Source organism: Bison bison, unplaced genomic scaffold (assembly GCF_000754665.1).
Source record: "Bison bison bison isolate TAMUID 2011002044 unplaced genomic scaffold, Bison_UMD1.0 scf7180017864333, whole genome shotgun sequence".
Taxonomy (NCBI): Eukaryota; Metazoa; Chordata; class Mammalia; order Artiodactyla; family Bovidae; genus Bison; species Bison bison.
In genome coordinates, this window is record NW_011494905.1 from 1,648,206 (window position 1) to 1,668,508 (window position 20,303).

Genomic DNA, 20,303 nt, shown 5'->3' on the forward strand with positions numbered 1-20,303 from the left:
CAGAAACAGGACAAAAACCATGAGCAGCTCCAGATAGGGTGGGCCTGAAAGGGAAGAGCATCAGGATGGGCCAGCGGGTTACTGAGGACATGCTGAGGAAGAGCCATCGTGGGGTCCAAGTGGGAACTGAGGAATAAAGCGGGTGAGAGGTGTCTTGGGGACCACCCGTCATGGCGAAGTGGGAAGCAGAGGGTCCCATTTGGTAGCACAATGACTCACTCCTGGGCTCAGAGAAGATGCTGCGCTTGTCAGGCCAGATGAATGAGGCTGTCTTCTGTTTTTAGAAACTTCTGCAAGACATTCCACAATACTTCCCTTGATAACTCACTTTAGCCTTTAATATGTCTCCAAGTCAGGAGATTCTTCCTCCCGTTCCAAAGGCAATTCTTCACTTTAGAAGCACATGCTTCCCCCTTGCATTCTTTCCAGAGCTGGGATGAAGAGTTAAGAGGTGTGGTCACTATTTCCTGTTGGAAATCCTTCTCACTCTACTCCCAACACATTCTAATTTTCCTCTCCAGGAAAAATGATTTTTTAAAAAAGTTTTCTCATAGGTTCTTTTAACTGTCTCTGTGACTCTTCTTTTGTCTCTTTCCTAAGTGCTTCTTTGTCTTGGGGCACCAAACTGGGCATTCAGGGAGGCAGGAAGTATAGTGGGCTGAGTGGAAGCTGTGGAGTCAGACAGACTAAATTTGAATAGCCACTCCCCTAACTAGTTGTATGCTCCTAAACTGCATAATCTCTGTGAGCCTCAATGTTCTCATCTATAAAATGGAGCATAATACTTATGGCTACTTGGATAGCTGTGCCAGTTAAAACTAATATACATGAAATTCTTTTTTTTTTAACATGAAATTCTTGAAAGCATTCAACAAATGATGGCTCCTATTGTTAGTATGAATTGGAGCAATGCTGATTATATTGGGCTTACTACTTTCGTAAGCACTTCAATATACCCTGACAGTCACACATACTTAAAAAACAACCACTGCAGAGTTCAGATGGCAATTCTTGCTACATCTGATGGCCACATAAAACACGAACTAGTCTCTTTCAGACAGAGCAACACTATGTACAATACTGGGAACTGTGTTAAGAGAATTATATCCTTTTTATTTGATCTCCACGAAGTAGAACTGTATAACATATCAAGTAGTTATTTCATTTGCAAAGGCACTTGAATAATAACATCTTTAAAACTTTCATATTAACTGAACAAAATCATTGGAATTTTTTTAATTGGAAGAGACTAATAAAACTCCCACTGCAGATAAACTTACTCCAATCAGTTCTTTTATATCATTTTTCTTTCATAACCTATAAGTGCTACTGGGTTAATAATGTTTTAACCCAGTGAATACCAGTGAGCTTAATTAAACTGTGTGGCAAAGTGTTGAAGGAAAATACATTAAAATGCTAATAATGTTTTTTGGGGGAAGGGGACAATATGATTTATTTTTCTACAATAAGCCTTTACTTGTATAAGGAAAACTTGTTTAAAACACAGTACATACAACTTTATAAGGACATATTATAATTATTTTAAAATACATATATGTATACATATATACATAATTATTTTAAAATACAAAGTAAACCTGCTGGAATGCACCAAAATAGCAATATTATGTTTTTGAGTGATGGGAATATGAGTGATTGGTTTTTTCATACTCTAACTTTTCTGAACTTTACAAATTATTTATGACTTTGAAATAAACTATGATATCATACTATATGATATATTATTAAATTATATAATGACATGCATTGTTATTTTATTGAAAATATTTTGTTAAGATAAATGAAGAAAAAGATGCTGTATGGTTTTGATGACTCATACCCTATGACCAATAGATATTTACCATTCCTCTTAGAGAATCTCCAAATCTCAGAGTTTTAAGGGCTTTACTGAGTCATTTAATGTGACTATTACCTGATGTGGGCTCTTTGTAATAATAAGAATGTTAAAAAGAATAGCTGGCATTGATGTGCCACACCTCTGTAGTAAACATTTTAAATGCACTGTTTCACTGGGCCTTCAAAATAATGCTATGAGGTAAGGCACTTGTGGTGGGTGGAATAATGTCCTGAAGATATCCTTGTTCTAATCCCTGGACCCTGTGAATATGAATATGTTAGGTTACATGGCACAAGGCAATTGAGGTTGCAGCTGGAATTTAAACTGGCAGTCAGTCAGCTGACCTTGAAGGGGAAGATTATCCTGGGTTATCGGAGTCAATCCAAAGAAATCACAAGAACCCTTTTAAGTGGAAGAGGGAGGCAGAAGAGAGATTGTCAGAGGGATTCGCTGTGAGAAAGACTTGACTGGCCATTGCTACCAGGGAAGCCCAGTTGGCTCAGACGGTAAAGAATCTGCCTGCAATGCAGGAGATCTGGGTTCTATCCCTGGGTCAGGAAGATCATCTGGAGAAGGAAGTGGCTACCCACCCCAATATTCTTGCCTGGAGAATTTGAAGAATTTTTGCCTGCACTTGTGGGTGCCCCTAGTTGATGGAATTGATGTCCTTATATGGGGCTCAAATCGGTTTACCTAGTCACTTTCCCCATTGATTTATCATTCAAAATAACCTAATTCCTCCTGTATGAGAAGCACTTTTAAAATATTTGAGGCCAATAATCACTTTTCCCTCAGTCTTCTCTTCTTTTGGTGAAATAATCCCCTATTCAGCCCTTCCTTATAAGACATGGTTTCAGATTCCAGTATTTTTCTGACCTCTCCCTTCTGGAAAGAATCCAGACTATCAACACCCATTTGAGGACCTGGCCAGTTTCTATCTTACTCTGAACTTTTGTACTTTGATTTTCTTCCATGAAGTTATCATGCTGACCATAACCCTTCTGAACTTCATTATATACTGTATGCTGTGCTCTTTGATGGAAATATTTCTAGAGAGGAGTCAACAAATAAGTACCGATAACTTTTGGATTATCTGGCCTACAGACTTGAAAACATAGCTGGCTTTCAAGTTCCTTTCTGGTATTATCACAAACTGATTCTAGTCTTTGTTGACATGAATCATACCTTTTTTTTTTTGTTTGTTTTAGTCTGGAAGGGGCTAGAGGGAAAGGCCTGTTAAGCTACAGCAAGGAAATGTCCTGATGAACAAGCAACTTTGTAAGGAGTCTTGAGATATCATAGGCTGCTTGTGTGTACCAGTCTGAGAAGTTGTGCTGTCCGTTGCAACATGGACTGGGGAGCCAGGAGGAGAATGGAAATGTTAAAAGAGTCCACGTAGTTTCATCATATCATTTAAAATATTTGGAATCTTTACAGCAGAGACCTGCACACAAAGATTAATCGCAGCCTCCTAAAATCTCTGACCATCCACAGCTTTAAATGATCTGTGTTGCTGTTCCCTCATTTCTGCAAATAATCAAGGGCTGACTGTAAACAAACAAGGCAGCCAAAAAAACCCTGGTCTTGAGCAGTTGCATAATGATGAAGGCCTGGTGGAAAAAACACGAACCCATATTTCATTCATTTCACTCACTGTGTCTCTGTTGAGGTGGGGTGAGGAGGGTGGGGGATAAAACATTTTTGTGGGCTAGTATAGAAACATTCAACTAATTAAATAAGTGGGTCTGTCAGACTTGACTTGAAGACTTGAAAGTACTTGAACACAAAGCATAAGGTTTGCATTTCCTTTATAAATACCTACAGGAGTAAGAATAAAAACAGAAAATGCCATAATCGGCTTCATTTGGGACTTTTCTGAATCCTATATGTTTGAAAAAAAATCATTTGATATATTGAGGGAAACAGGTGCAGACAGTGTGGCCTCTGAATACCTAGGGCAGGTTTTCTTGGGCTCCTGAGCATTAGATAAACCCAATTCAGGCACAGAATATAAACATTTTATTCCTGATGCATCTGCTGCTGTTGTACACTGATGCTTTGGAAAAGTCAAACATCTGGGCTGTAACACTGGGCTCCCTCACAGGGCTCCTGGAAAGAATAGCTTAGCCCAGTTTCATTTCTAGATGAAAACGAATATCTTAAGTAAATGGAGATACAGCTTATGTTTGTGACTGCAGACAATGCTATAAGTATTCAAGAGAGGAGGCCTCTTTCCTTCCAGAATTGCATGACTTGAGCTTTGCTGGCTTCTATTCTGCCTCCCACTGAACATCTCTGTGCTCATCTAAAGTGGGAGAAGAGATGCTCAGTGGGAGAGGTAAGAGCGAGCATCAACGAAGGAAGGGGAGTCACACCTTCAGTGTCTGTCCGCCCTGGGTCACCCACCTACCCTGCAGCTTGAGCTCCGTGGCCCCAGCTGGTAAGCCCAAAGTTCCCATGGAGACCATGGCACCTGTCCTGTAACCCCTGCCCTTTTCACTCTCTTCTAGTTCCTTCTGTTACCATGTCCTCAGCGGTTGGTGATCCCTATCTTGATCTTGCTGGTAGCCTGAACTTGGCATCTGGACTTACAATCTACAGTCTTCAGACCCTGCCTCTTACACACCCGTGGAGCCAATAAAGGGACTTTTTTCTATAGCTCCAATCTGTAGAATCCAATCCTGGTTAATTGGTGCCATCCTTCCATCCTCTGGGGCTTCCCTGGTAGCTCAGATGGTAAAGAATCCATCTGTAATGCAGGAGACCCGGGTTTGATCCCTGGGTCCAATCCCTGGGTCAGGAAGATCCCCTAGAGAAAGGAATGGATACCTACTCCAGTGTTCTTGCCTGGAGAATTCCACAGGCAGAGGAGCCTGGCAGACTATAGTCCATGTGGTTGCAAAGAATCAGATACAACTGAGCGAGTAACACTTTTGCTTTTTTCCCTATCCCCCAAGAGAAGATTTGGACAGATTCAATATATCACAGCTGGAGTCTCCTCCAACTTTTAGGTGTCCTCCAACTTTTCAGTTCAAGGGCCATATCAATGAGGCAGACTCTATAATTGCATCCCACTTGCCACTCCATCAGAAAAGCCTTTTATTGTCAATGCTTTATTGTCAAATTTAAGGAAATGCTTTCCTCATGCTTGTCATTCAATAATATTCAACAATAAATATTTACTAAGGACCTACTATGTGTCAGGCACTTATGCATTAACTCATTAAACACTTTTAGCAACCTTGTAAGATTCCGTAGGAAGCAAAGGATTAAAGAGATTAAGTAACTTGCCCAAGGTCACATAGCTAGTAAGTGGCAGAGCCAAGTTCTGATGCCAACTTGGGCTATACCCTGCTGCCTCATTCTATAAATAACTATTAAGGGCTTAGTTATTTGTGAGATGTTATTTCCAACCTCTTAAGGACTCAGGCTTCGTTAGAACTTCTGGGGAACCCCTCATGAGCTACTCCTGGTTCCAAGAAAGTGAACATTCCTGAGCCTGTTCATGACCCAAGGGCTTTTGAGAAAGATGGTCAGCTTCTGGTAGGAATGAAGCATTGTTTTCGGTCTCTTTCAAGGACCTAACAGGAAATATCTTGCTTTAGCTTAAACCGCTGAGGGACATATTCAAGTGGATGGCACTCAGCAGGCTTGGAATAACACATTCTTCAAGTGCTCTGAGTTTCTGACCAACAGTTAAAGAACGCCACAGCTAGACTTCTCTTTCTGGATACTCACTGATGGTGACATTGGAATCAGGTACTTATTCCAATTAGGAACCCCCCCATCTGTTCCATACAAACAAAACGCTTCACAGAGAATTAATCCAGAAACTTCACGGTCTACTCGTTCTTGAACACGTGGAAGATACGGCTAGCATCTTTGGCTCATTTGCTAGTACTAACTACTGCCTGTTTGAGGGACTGATAATCCTTCCTCCTCCTCCCCTAATTGGAACCCTGTTTTCTCCATTCTTTTACCTTTATTGCTAACCCCCATTCTGTGAGCCCTGGCAAATGTGTCTTTGTATTTTAATCTACTCTCTCCTTGTTGTTGATAGAGGAGCCTTGTAGGCTACAGTTCATGGGGTTGCAAAGAGTTGGACACGACTGAGCGACTAACACAACTTCTTGCCAGGGCCAGCTCGTGAATATGAGTTCTGTATAGTCACATGGGGCCTCACACTGAGAAGGGCCTTGTGCTTGGTTTAACTCTGCTGTCACTGACTTGAAATTCTTAATGATTTTTGAACAAGGGACCCACACTTCCACTTTGCATTGGGCCACGCAATCATGTAGTCAGTCCTACTCCTTGCTGTGGACACTGAGAGCAGGAGAAGAGTCCTACCACACAACGTAAGCATGGTGGGATAACTGCAGTCCTCCTTCGGAACTCAGCGGGCCTTTCCCCCATAGAGATGGTTCATAAAGGCGGATCAAGCTGATAATAGCTCTACCTTCTTAGCCTCAATTTCTTCATCTCTAAAATGGAGCAGCAGCACTTGCCCTTGCATGTCACTGTAAGCACTGGGTGGGATCATGTATAAAGTACCCATCAGAATGTTTGACATACAACTGGTATTTGCTAGATGCAATCCATGGAAGGTAACAGGTGCAGGAAACAAGAGATTAAACTCTGGAGTTAGAAGCTAGCTCAAACCTTATCATCCCCACTGCTTAAACAAGATGTATGATATTGGCCAGGCGACTTAGCTTCTCCTAGCTTCAGTTCCATTATCTGCAAAATGGAAATGTTAGTATTTACCTTGTAGGGCAGTTTTGGGATTCAAATATTCTAATGAATTTAAACTGTCTATTTTACCACCTGGCATGTAGTAGGAGCTCGAAATATAACAGTTCTTAGTTTGGTTCCCTTTTAACATCATTTCTGTACTCTACACAATTCATTTATAAGTGATGCTGGGATACAACCATTAACAAGTGTGTTATTCAATACAACTTCCTATATGCTCTATGACCTATAACATATAGCCTCCCTGTATGTGAAAATCATTTTGTAAAAAAAAATTTGAGGCCTGTATTTCCTTCTTTGCTAGACTATGAATTCCTTGAAGGCAGGAACCAAGTCTTATTTACCCTTTTATCCTAGAACACCTTCTAACACACATAATCCCAAGACAATTAAATCTCTCTTTTGTTGTTCATGCCAACAATGAGATGATAAATTTCATAATATTCCTAAGTCAGCGATTAATAATTAGCCTGTTAATGATTAGGAAGTAGCACACGTGCATGCTAAGTTGTTTCAGTAGTGTCTAACTCTTTGCAGCCCTATGCACTAGAGACCGCCAGGCTCCTCTGTCCATGGTATTCTTCAGGCAAGAATACTAGAGTAGGTTGCCATGCCCTTCTCCAGAGGATCTTTCTGACCCAGGGATCAAACCCGCGTCTCTTACATCTCCTACTCCAGCAGGCAGGTTCTTTACCACTAGCGCCACCTGGGAAGCCCTAGGAAGTAGGAGCTCCAAATAGCCCCATCTTTGCCATCAAAGGCCTTCTAATCCTTGTCCTTGGAGAAGGCAATGGCACCCCACTCCAGTACTCTTGCCTGGCAAATCCCATGGACGGAGGAGCCTGGTAGGCTGCAGTCCATGGGGTCGATAAGAGTCGGACACAACTGAGCGACTTCACTTTCACTTTTCACTTTCATGCATTGGAGAAGGATGTGGCAACCCACTCCAGTGTTCTTGCCTGGAAAATCCCAGGGACAGGGATGCCTGGTGGGCTGCTGTCTCTGGGGTGGCACAGAGTCGGACATGACTGAAGCAACTTAGCAGCAGCAGCAGCAATCCTTGTCCATCACATCTGGCTCATCACCCAGCATCCTTGGGTCTGGTTCTTGCTTCATTAACAAAGCAATTCCACAGGGAACATAACTTAGTTTTGTGTAACCAACCACCTTCCCTGGCAACAACCTGTGTCCAGAGGCCACTGGGGAAAGAATTTCCTGAAATCCCAATAGTTGAGTCATAATTTGATACCTCTTAAGACTCAAAGGGAGAAGGCAATGGCACCCCACTCCAGTACTCTTGCCTGGAAAATCCCATGGACGGAGGAGCCTGGTAGGCTCCAGTCCATGGGGTCGCTAAGAGTCAGACACGACTGAGCAACTTCACTTTCACTTTTCACTTTCACGCATTGGAGATGGAAATGGCAACCCACTCCAGTGTTCTTGCCTGGAGAATCCCAGGGACAGGGGAGCCTGGTGGGCTGCCATCTATGGGGTCGCACAGAGTCGGACACGACTGAAATGACTTAGCAGCAGCAGGACTCAAAGAGGGCTCAGAACTGTGACTTTAACCATTGGAGGGTAATGGGTCTCTTCAAGAACCTTCTGATAGTTAATGGACATTCTCTCCAGAAAAATATATTCAATATCTTACATACAGTTTCAAGGTGCCCGCAGAACTCCTGCAGCCCTTGTACCTAGGTTAGTAATTCTTGTTAAAATAGCCCAGAAAACTGAAGAGCAATGCAAAAGATTCAGTTTTCCTGATAAATTCTAGCCCTGACAAGTCACATTCCCTTGTTCAAAACAGAACAAAACAGTTACAACTCCCTAGATTTAACCTCAGGGTTATCCCTGAGGGCCTAGTCCTAGGTATTAACAGTAAGGGCATCCAGCCAAGCAGTGACTACTCTTTGGAAAACCTAAGTTCAGCTGAGTAAAACGAAGCTGTGTTTGATAATATCGTTTACATTTCTAAATCCCGGGTATCAAGCTTTCTTCCTATCCCTTGTGGCCCTCCCTAAATTTAGCCGCTGGTGTAATGGGGTAACCATGGCAACAGCCACCTGCCTATTTAAAACCATCTCCAAAGCTAAATAAGGAAGCCTGGGAAAAATGGCTGCTCGTCTGCCTCTCCGTGGACAAATTGGGCATTCCTGGGCATTTTCAATAGGAGTAAGCAGGCAGGGTAGAAGCAGCATGGACTCAAGTTTTTAACAGGAAGTGTTCTGAGACCTTGTGAAACAGGGTCTGCCTTGGAGCCACTATGTTTGCACTTATTAGAAGGCACATGGATTTATACACAAATCTTCGTGATTGTCTTCCTAGATGATCGCACTACCCTTGACCTCAACCAGGTGAAGGGTGAGGTGCACAGTTTACTGCAAAGGAGAGTCTTGCTGATAGAAACGGGAAGTGGGGAGGAAAAACGTTCATTCAGATCAGTGAGATTGTTCATACTCTGCACTGAAATGCACAGCTACAACTTTTTCCTGACTATACCTGATCATGTGGATACTGATGATTGCTCTTTTTATGTCATATGTTCACCTGTCTATGGATTTTTGGAGTATGGAGAAATTCTTCCCCCCTTCTGGTTCCTTGCTGTCTACAGAGGCTTTGCTTCTTTCCATGAAAGGAGACCACCCAACAGACCACACCGAAGAGCTTGCTTTTCCCCAGGCAGGCTGTTTTTCACTGCTCATATGGATCTTTTTGTACGTTTGGTTCCTTCTCCCTGGGTTGCCCTTCTTTTTCCTGTCAACCTGAAAAACAATACTTAACTTGTTTTGTGTCTTGGCCCAGGCATCTCTCTAGTTGGAAGACCCTCCACATCAAATTCCATGCCCCTGCTTTGTGGATTCATATCACCTAACACAAATCACTATGCACATCTGCTTTCGAGTCCTCCTCCATCCCTGGACTATGAGCCTCCTACACATGTCTATCCAAAAGGCCTATACAATAGTGCCTGGTGATGTGTTCAAAATGTATATTCACTGAACAAATGAATGAATGAACAGAACCCCCATGGATTTCACAAACATTTGGCATCTTAAGAAACATGTGTGCATGAGTATGCATAATGGTATCTGTGTAAAAAGGGGACCTTAAACGTCTGGAATGGATGGAAGAGAAATATTTTTTAAAAAGTGATTTGTGTGTGTGTGTGTATATATATTAGAGGGAAAAAGATCACAAGAAAAGCATCAGTTGATTTGTAAGTTTGTGACTATTGTAGGAATAGGAGTTGAAAATATACATATTAATAGTATTTTGTGAGTTGACTTGGTGTGTTTGAGAGAGAAAATACTTTCTAATAAGGTTAGCTCAGCTACTATTAGATCCCACAGATCACTCTTCCTGAAGTCGAAGTGGCTTCATTATGTTCAGTTTCTGATCCCTAAAAAGATTTCCGTAATCTTGATTAAACTCCCAGGCATGGGGTGAGGGGAAAGAAGAGGAATGAAAATGATGGAGCTCTGAGGAAGTGCATGGCTTTACATGAAGGTGTGTGGGTAACACTGGACTTCTGCTTGGTGGGCTAAATAAAGTTCCTTAGACTCAGTCTGAGCCCAAATCAATACCCACTCTCCTCCCCACCTGCTTGAGGGTGGGGTGGGATCCAGTGGTCACCCTGATAAGGTCCAACCATAAGAAAAGAGAAAGGATGCAAATTAACCACCAAGAAGAGAAAAAGAAGGGAGAACGGTAATTGAACCATCCCAGGGGTAGTTCTATGGACCCGCCTGCAGAATGGTATGACTCTGCAAATGATCTGGTTTCCTTTTTTCTATTCCATTTTTGGACCAAGCTTCCGGCCTGCACAAGGTGCGCGGGCTGAGGCTGGGCTGTGGTGGGCTCCCCGCCTCAGCAGGGCCGCTCTCTGCTGCCCTCTGCCGGCAGGGGAGGGGGAAGCGCCGCCATCTCGGCCCCTCAGCCATGGCCAGGGCTGCCACCAGCTCCCTTTTGTGAGGAAGGGAAGCCAAGGCCTCTGCCCTCTGCCTGCCCCTCCCCCGGGGAATCGAGGGGCTCAGGATGGGGGCGCTGTAGGTTTTGAGAAAGCGACCATACCCCAGGAGGGGGAATCCAAGTTAGCCAAGCTCAGACCCCTACTCCCCAAGGCGGGCACACCACACTCTCCCTCCTGGCCCAGGCCCTCCCATTGCACCATCACCCTCTGGCAGGGGACGGGCTGCCAGACCGTGGCGGGTTTTTGACATTATTTTCTTCTTGGAAATGGAAGCCCTCCTTCCCGCAACGTGGCAGGAAAGCCCTGGGCCGCAGAGCTGAGAACATTTTGGAGAGCGCAGGTGGAGGCCTGGGACCCGCGGCCTCGTGGGTGGGGCAGGCAGGCAGTGCAGTCCCGTCTACCGGCTACCTCCGCAGGGGCCCCCTACCTGCTGTTGGACTTTTCAGGGTGTTTCTCTCTCATCACGTGGAACCTGTGTGCAATGGAAGCATCCTGAAAGGGAAAGGGACAGAAAGCAGATTCCTGGTTAGTGGTCCTGACCCTGTGCAATGTGGAAGGAAGGGAAGGGACACACGCTTTCACTGAACTTCCCAGATGTCAGGGGGAGACCAGGGAGGCCCCCTGCAGAGGCTGGACACCAGGTCCAAGGTTAGGGGCGAGGGCCCTCATGCTGTTAGAGCTGATGCCAGACGACTCCTAATATTCACTGCTACCCTTTCTAGCTCAGGGTGAGTTAAAGGGACGGTGCTGCCCTTTGGGGGAGAGGCTTGCCCTTTGGGGAGAGGGGGTGTGTCTGAGTGTGTGAGCAGTGAGAAAGCAGAAGCCCACATGGGGCTGAATGTGTTTGGAAATGCCTCACCCTATTCACTCTTTAAAGAAATACTTTGTATTCTGGAATATTTTAAGAGTCATAAGTAGTTGCAAAAATAGTACAGAGAGTGCCTGTGGCCCTTTCACCCAGCTCCCCCCAATGATAACATCTTATGTAACTATAGTGCATGGTCGAAACCAGAAAACTGATGTGGGTAGAGGCTGTTATATATTAACTCTTAGTCATCCATATCAGTAGACAGAATTGGTAGCACTGCATAACAGGCTTAGCAGATAATTAAAAATATATTTAAACTTCTGGCTTTTGCCTCTTGATCACTCCATAGAATCGACTCTCCCCAAGGTCAGCAAGAGTCTCATTACCACGTTCTATGGATACTGTGCTATCCTCCTATTAGCACATTCCTTTGCTCTACTTTGGCCACCTGCTCCTCAGTTAGGATGGCTCTCATGTCACCATGCTTCCGGGCTCTCCATGCTCAGAGCAGAACCTCTCAGCCTTGACTCCATTCTGCAGCCTATGTTCCCTGCCATGGGCTATATCCAGGTGTCTTAGTTGTTACTAGCACGTAGCTGCTGCTGTCTCTACAATGTATCGCTGGAGAACCAACCCTGAACTTCAGACCTAAAACTGAACTCATCTTTCCTCCTCAGATTGGGTCCTCGGCTCTTGTTACTGGTCTCCTTTTCCAGCAGAAGAATGTGTAAAAGCCCCTTCACGGCTCAGGCCTCCTGCCAGCACGTCAGCTGCAGGTGGTGGGTTTTAGAAATAAACAGGCTAATTGAGCTGGGAGTGGGGGTGGGGTGGTGACAGAACAAGGAAGCTGATTCAGATTTGTGCAGGGAAGCGATACAGAAACTCATTTACTGGAATGTGTAACTAAAAGAAAATTCAAATTCCATACAGTGAGTTTTTAGCTATATCAATTTCATTTCTTGATATTGGAAATTCTACAAAATTTCTGGAAAAAAATGGTAAGAATCAGGAGGTATAGTTCAATGAAGCAACTTTCTTTCTTTCTTTTTTTTTTTGAGCAGGTGCTTTGAGTGGTGAATAAAGAATACGGGCTAAGTGTGGGGACAGAAAATCCAGAAGTAAGATAGGGGCCAAAGGGGAGCTTTCGTAATATTTTTACTTGGCAGAAGAATAAACCCAGTGAGCAGCCCCCTGTTGAAAGGCAGACAGGGCAAGTCAAGGATATGGGTTTATTTTATGGTCGGCTAACACTCTTTGCTGAAACAATGTCTTGGGAATTTAACATTTAAACTCCAGTTACTGATTCATTATTTATTTAAGATACATCAGGAGTTGAAATTGAAGCACCCCTGTGGACAATGGGAGGAGAGGGGCAACATTAGAGGAGGGTGGTGGGGGTCTAGTCTCTGTCCCCTCGGTGGATCCAGCCTGCACAGCTTCTCCAGGCAGGAGCGTTTCCTGCCTTCAGAGTGCGCCCACCTCCCTCCTAAGCAAGTTTTGTGAGGTTGCTGAATAAGATTCATGTGACATCTGTCAAATGCTTCTCTAGAATTCAAGAAACATTCCGTCTACTTGTGTTCCTTTGAAGCACTGATTTTCTTCTGTAAGCGGGAAAAAAAAAAAACCCAGAAGAAAAAGAAAGAAAAGAAAAAAGTAATCACATGTTGCCTGGCATGATTTGTACTTCACTCTCCCCCACCCCCAATGCTGTAGTGACTGGCTCCTGGCTTTTTAATTCCCTAGGATATGTGCATAGGTCCCTGCCCTCTGTGTCATTCCCATTATCCTTGTTTGTTTGTTTTTTAATAACTAGGTTTTGCAAAGGTTCTTTTTACAAAGACCAGGCTTTACAATATTACTAGTTAAGCATGTGGTTCTGAATTTGACAGTGTAACCCCGTGATAAATATACAACGTGGTAAGAGGGAGTTGAGCAGGTCCACTGTTGTTCAGGTTTGGAAAGGCAATGCTGGTAAAGACTCTAACCGTGTTTCTCTACCTGGGGATTAAGAAGAGAGGCAAGATTCATCTCCACTCTCTGCTGGGCTTCTCTGTGCCAGGTGTTAAGCTGGCTATACTTACATTCAGAGGTGAGTTCATTTAAATTTTAGAAACCAGTGTTATAGTCGTTCCAAACCTTTCCTGTAATAACTGCAGCAAAATAAGTCTTCTATTTGGAAGGTGGGGGTGGAGGTGGGAATTGCACATTCATGGACATGCTGCACACTCATTTCTGATGGCCTCATTCTCTGGGGTCCTTTCTATGAGGTGTGGGGTAAAAAGGAGATAAAAAGCAGTATGGACATATGTCTACTCTTTCCTGAACTAAAACTCCCAAGTGCAGAGTTGGACGAAAGAATTTTGTGCCCCTTCCACATATAAGTGGTAATCATTTGGACTCTGAGCTATTTGGGTGTCTAGGCCAGTCCTGTCCAATAGAAATAAAAGAATTTTTGTAACCACATTAAAAAAGTGAAAAGGAACAAATGGAGTTAATTTTAATAATATATTTCAATGAATATTATTGCTACAATATTAATATAAAAATTGAGATATTGAAAATTCTTTCATACTACATTTTGGAAATTTGGTGTGCATTTTACATCTCTCAACTTAGAGTAGCCCCATGTCAAGTATACAATAGCCACATGTGGCTAATGGCTAAGTCACTTTGGCAACTTATGGAGATAAAAAAACAGAAAGGAGACAGTAAGACAGATTATTTGGTATTTGGATTGTTCTGAAGAATTATGGCTGATTGGGGAAGGACAAAGAGTGTAGACCCTTTGTCCAAGACACCACTCAGGTAGTCCCATTGTTCCTGTAACTTCTTGACTCTCATAGGTGACAGATAAGAACCTGTGGCTGAAGGAACTGAAAAGTTTGCAGGGAAATGATGACTTTCTGATAAATTCCCTAATGGGTTTGCCATTGTGGAAACTTAGCTGGTGAAGTCTAGTAAGTACAGAATGTGAGGTGAAAATGGTGCGTGAGTTAGTGTGATGGCTGTGGCCCGTCCTTGGCCCCTGGGTTCCCCTCTCATCAGAAATAGATTTCATTGACTCAAGGGATTAGCTGTTCACCCATCCTGTTAAGGCTCAGTGAAAGCAGAGCCTTTTCAGTGTTCAGAATTACACATACCCCAGGAATGATTTTTCAGTTCCAAACTTCCTGTCATTGATACCTGGCCATCCTGACATGTCTGCAAATCCAAAAATAAAGAGCAGGGATGAAGAGGCCAGAGAAGTCAGAGGAAGTAGTGTCCTGAATGCCTGGGTTGAAAAATCTGCCAATGGATGTTATCAGATGGAGGGAGTGAGAAGGTCAAGGACCTTAGCTCTTCACTGGCAGGGAGCTGGGGAGTCTGTGGTGGATGGGAATGTAGAGGTAACGAGGCCCATGTCCCTCTCTAAATAGGCCAGGAGACTCTGCCCTCGCTACCCCTCCATCTATGAGTGGGCTCTGTTGGCGCCAATGGGAGTGTGTGAACTCATCAGAGTGAATGCCCTACCACCCAGGGACAGCTCAGTGGGGGTCATTGTCACCACCCTTATAAATGCAGAGCAGCAGACATTTGATATCGGTAAGATATTCCAGGTCCTTCAAAAGAGGCAAAGACTGCAGTACTCTCTTTGCCAAAGGAGTCCGACTCTAATCATCTTAAGGAAGTAAAGCCTGGGGGTTGGTTTACATACTGTTTCTCCTCTTACAGAGTTTGGGAAGTCAAATAGGGAGCAAGAGCTTCTGCAAATGTCAGCCCCAGATTCTCGTAGGGTTACATGTTGGCTACTTGTTTTCTCAAGAATTTCCCTTTCCAGCTTTTAAAGAGTGAGCACACAAAGCCTGCAAGCATTTTATTGAGAGAAGGCTAAGGTTACACCAGTGAGAGAAAAACAACCCTGCTTCTTCACTGATTTGCAATAAAATATTAAACATGGACAAGCTAAAGGTATATGAAAAAAAACCACGAGGAAGATTTTGTGAAGTTCTTCTTCACTTGAAAGATGAGCGGATTGGATTACTGTAGGTCAGCCCGGGGTAGATAAATCTCTTGACCGCTGAAGGAAATGGAGAATCTATTCCTATGCTTTTCCTTGGGGAGCAGTTAGTTTGTATTTGTCCTTTTGTCCCTCCCTCCTGCCCATCCCCCCATTCACGTCCTTCTTATTTGTAAGAATATATTAAAAGCATGCTCAGTCTTGGCTCATGGGATTAGGGCTTGGTTATCTAGCTGAGGGAGAGTTGTCACTTCCTTTTTTGCATGATTGTCCATTTGGTCAGCAGTACTAAGTAAATGTCATTTTTTTGCATATGGTGCTTTGTAGAGATGGACAGGGAGGCCTTAGGAATACTGTTGTTTCTGGCAGCCAGAGCTGGGCGTGAGAAGAGAAGACTTGGGGTTGAGGACTCTGAACGCAGCCCAGGGCATGACCTGCCCTCTAGAAGCTCCCAGGCAGATCACCCAGTCCTGTGGCTTGGCTCTCACTTCTGGCCTATGGCTTACAGGTGCTGGTTTCCCCTCCTTTCTGTCTTTCCTCTCCTTTACCTACTTCAGATCTGGTTTCTGTTCCTGTGAAGAACCACTTCCTCTGACCATCCTTCTCTGTTCTAATGGGTTGTCTTCACTTACTGAGGACTTGATCGGGACCGTCTGCATCAGAATTATCTCAGGGGCTTATTAAAGGTGCACATTTCCAGACTTGCCCAGACCAACTGAATCAGAATATGAATCAGGATCTGTCATGTGGGTGGAATCTGCATTTCTGACCAAGGGTACAGGTAGGGTATGGGTGAGCCATCACACAGTAAATTTTGAGGATGCCCCTCTAATGCTGCTGCATTTGGCAGCATGGAGATGATGGCCTGTGCAGGATCTGCATGGCTCAGGGTCCACAGCATGGTGGGCTATGGAGACTAGGGATTCCCGGCTCCATCACTCACCAGCTTGGGCAGGTCACTATCTGTCTAAGCTACAGTTCCTTCTTGCAAAATGCAAAAGCGGAAAGGCTATACCCTCCAAGAGGGACGCTGTGCCTGGTGTGCATTAGGTACTCAATACATGTCAGCAAGTTATTTTCTGGTTACTACAGGAAAAACGACATGTGTTTCAGTCGTACTGTAATGGAGGGAAGCTGCATGCTCCAGAATCCCGCTGGCCTCCAACACCAGACTTGTCGGCCAAGTCTCATTTGCAGGAGCTGCAGGCTGCATGTTCCCCTTGCATGAAGTGGAGCCTGAGCAGGTGGCTCCAAAGGAGGAGCTTTTGAGTCAAAGAGAGGATGGAGGGGTCTCCTCTGCAGGAGGAGCTGGTAGGTCCTAGGCAAAGGTATCTCCCCCTCACTGAGGAGGGTGCAGGGGAGCTGAGGAGATCAACCAGATCAGGGCAGCAGAGACCCCGAATATATTTCTCACCAGCACCTCTATCCTTTCAGAGCCCATTCACGGGTCGAGCAATGCCTCGCTCTTTTGTTTTAGTTAACAGAAAAAGAGTTGGGGACTGGGAGTCAGAGAATGAAAGCAAATCCCTTAATCGGATCCTCTGTTTCCTCACTCACCAAATGGAGGGAATACTGCCCTCCAGTGTAATCATAAGAACCAAGAAAATATCTGTAAATATGGTAAATTTTAAATCCCATAAATATAAGGGATTATTATTCTTCCTTTTTGCTTCCATGGCTCTCCTTTTAGTTTTCTTATTAAGAAAACAAAAAACCCTTTCCTTAACCCTGTTCTTCCCTCAAACTACCCTGTTTGAGGTTGGTCTGGAGGGATTCATGTGCATATGAAACTGGGCAGCAAAGTTCCTAAGACAGCAGAGAGAAGGACCTGGTTTCAGAGTGAGGCACAGTGTGTGCGCCCTAGTTCCAACACCTCCACGTTCCGTGTCCCTAAGTCTCCTCTGTAACATGCAGTTGGTGGGGATGATAATACCTGCAGGATTGCTGTGAGGACTAGAATCAAGTCTAGCACAATGGGGAACACCCAGTAGGTGCTCAATAAATGCTAATGTCTACATTTCACCTTCCTCCTAATTCCCAGATCTATGGGAAAGACTGACACCTTTTCCTCTCAGTCACGTCTCCAACAATTTGGGAAGCAATGTCCAACCTATGCACTTTGGACCAGAAGCTGAGTTCAGCAAAACCAACTAACTTAGCTGTGCTATATGTGATGGGAGCTGGGGGAGAAGGAGGAACGTGCTGCTGTTCTTATAGTGTGCGTGTGTTTGTATGTACGTGCGTATGTACATGCATATGTATGTATTTATGTGTACGTGTGTGTGTTGTAAGGGGGCTAAGTCAGGCACATGGAAACAAACCCTTTAGTCTAAGGCAGAGGTGATCGCACGGGAGCTTGGGGGTAACACAGAGCTCAGCCTAAGGGGTCAGCGAGGAGGAGATGCCCCAGAGGCTTAGTGCACTTGGAGTGTGGGGAGTGGGGTTGGGAAGAGGAGAAAAGACAGGAGAGAGAGAATTCTGAGAACTAATCCAGGGAGCCAGCTTGAGACCACAACGTCTTCCCTGGAGCATCAGCATTTCCATCTCTGGAAGCTCACCTGAGAATCTCCTCCTGACCTCATCCTGGTTATTTTTTGGTGTTGCTCTTCCTTAACTACTTCAAATTATCCAAAGAGTAATAGGTCTTTTGAAAAATGTGCTGTTTTTTTGTGTTAGGTAAAATGATAGGGGCAGGAACTTCCTGCAGAAACAAGAACAGGACTGGGTGCAGTAGGATGTCCACATCCAGGCTGGATGCGAGGAGCCTGGACCCAAGTTGAGGCAGGGGGACGCTGGGACAAGTAAAGAGCAGGGACCCAGAGTGGACAGTGAAAGACTAGAAACCTTCCTGCCCACCTGGGCACTTCTCTCCCGTGCAGAAAAGCCATTCCTGGCCAACTCACCACACCGATGGAGAAATAGTTGTTCATGATGTTGTACGGGACCTGGTCTCCGTTCTCCACCTCCTCTCTGGGGATGACTTCCAGATGCCAGCGGTCCAGCATCACCAAGGGGCTCTGCTCGATGTCCTTCAGGATTTTTGTCAGGCTGCCCCCTTCATAACCTGTGGAGTGCAGCACTGATTTGCCCCCAGAGCAGAAAGGCTTGCTTGCTGCTCATGCAGCTATCAGGGTGGAGCAGAGTGGGGCACCCCTTGGACACCCCCAGTGTGTCCAGGCCAGTCACTGAGGTTCCCTGGGCCACAGAGAAGGAGAGGACAATCTGGAGTAATTAGAAAGAAGCTGGGGCAATCTGGAAGCCAGAGTAGCAGGGGTAGGGCCGGGTGCTGGCCCAAGATGGATAGACCTGTGAGCTGAAGCAAGCCCTGGGGAATCAGTGCGCCGGATGGTTGGGAAGCTGCACGTGGGAGAACTGAGGATCTGTCCCAGGACTGTGTCATGAGGCAGATGGACAGTGCTGTAGGCAGAGTTTTAGGTGGTCCCCACAGTTCTTGCCCTTGAGGGATTATATACCCAGCAACCCCCAGGACCTGTGGATAAGATGGGCTAGTCAGTTGTGGTTTGGTATATTATATTGCACAGGTGACTTTACGAAAGCAAAATTATCCTAAGTGGATCTGACCTAATCAGGTGAGTCTTTAGAAAGACTGGGCTTTTCCTTAAGAAATAGGTCCGAAGCTTGAGAGGGATTGGAACTGAGAGTTTCTTTTGCCAGCTCTGAAGATGGAGCGATCCATTACATAAGGAATGAGGAAGGCCTCTAGGATATGAGAGTGAATCCCAGCTGACCACCAGCAAAGAGACAGACCTCAGATCTACAAAGAATGGAATTCAGCCAACAACCTGAAAGAACTTTAGAAGGAAATTCTTCCCTTAGAGTCTTCAGAGAGGAGCACAGCCTGTTCGGTGCCCTGATTCTATCTGGTGAGGCCCAGTCACATTGTTCTAGGATTTTTTCTTTTCCTTAAAGCATTTATATGGGTGCATGGGTCTTTACTGCAGTACGTGGGATCTTGTTCCCTGACCAGGGATTGATACCAAGCCCTCCACGTTGGGAGTGCAGAGTCTTAGCCACTGGGCCACCAGGGAAGTCACTGTTCTGGGACCTCTGACCTACAGGAGCTGATACAAGGATATTTTAAGCCTCTATGTTTATAATCATTAGTTGTTACATAGTTTGTGGTTGTTTAGTGGCTAAGTCATGTCTGAGGCTTTGCAACCCCATGGACTGTAGCCCTCCAGGCTCCACTGTCCATGGGATTTCCCAATACTAGAGTGGGTTGCCATTTCCTTCTCCAGGGGATCTTCCCCACCCAGGAGTCCAACCCGCCTCTCTTGTGTCTCCTGCATTGGCATGCAGATTCTTGACCACTGAGCCACCAGGGAAGCCCTTGTTTGTACATAGTAGCAATGGAAAACCAATGTAGCAAGTGAACTGGAAGTAAGAAGTCAGTGGGAGAGACAGTCTTTTCTTTCAAATAACACTTTCATGTTCCTGATTACCTCTGGGACAAGCTTGAAGAGCATTTTCAAGCTGTCAGGGGTCTGGTCAGCACCTCAGGGGATGCATCACAAGATAGCAATGAAAGTAACGAGGTAGCTGAGGGCCTTGATGCTAACTGGGAGCACAGAGCTGCGGGAAATTGGTGCCTCGCTCTGCTGCCTAGATGCCCAGAGTCTGAGGCCACAGTCCGCTGTCCCTCTTGAGTAGAGGGTCCTTCCCAAGCCCAGTGTGTGGCTGAGGATCCTGGCAGCTCTTCCCATGCCTGTCAGCTTCCTTCTGGGGCTAGCTTCTGCTTGCTCTGCCCCCACCCTCCAAGCAGGCACACTGACCGCTATGGGCCTGGTCTTGGATCACTCCCAGAATTGATCAGCCATCTGGAGTCTCATCCTGATTCTGCCTGCCACCCTGATCTCTCCACTCTCTGGAGCGTGCTCAGCTCTGTGGGGGCTATTGC

At 45.0% G+C, this 20,303-nt stretch overlaps 1 protein-coding gene across 4 annotated transcripts in view; it reads right to left on the reverse strand.

The window, feature by feature from the left end:
- The window catches only part of DGKG (diacylglycerol kinase, gamma 90kDa), a 240,636-nt gene that overhangs the window by 101,751 nt on the left and 118,582 nt on the right, over window positions 1–20,303 (reverse strand). For all 4 annotated transcript variants that reach the window (XR_826487.1, XM_010853888.1, XM_010853887.1 and 1 more), the window contains 2 exons: window positions 18,289–18,449; window positions 11,008–11,072 (listed from right to left, as the gene is read on the reverse strand). Coding sequence is in view for 3 of the 4 variants with exons in the window: in XM_010853888.1 (XP_010852190.1) it covers window positions 11,008–11,072; window positions 18,289–18,449 (226 nt within the window). In the remaining variant the exon portion in view is untranslated. The remainder of the gene's footprint in view (window positions 1–11,007; window positions 11,073–18,288; window positions 18,450–20,303) is intronic.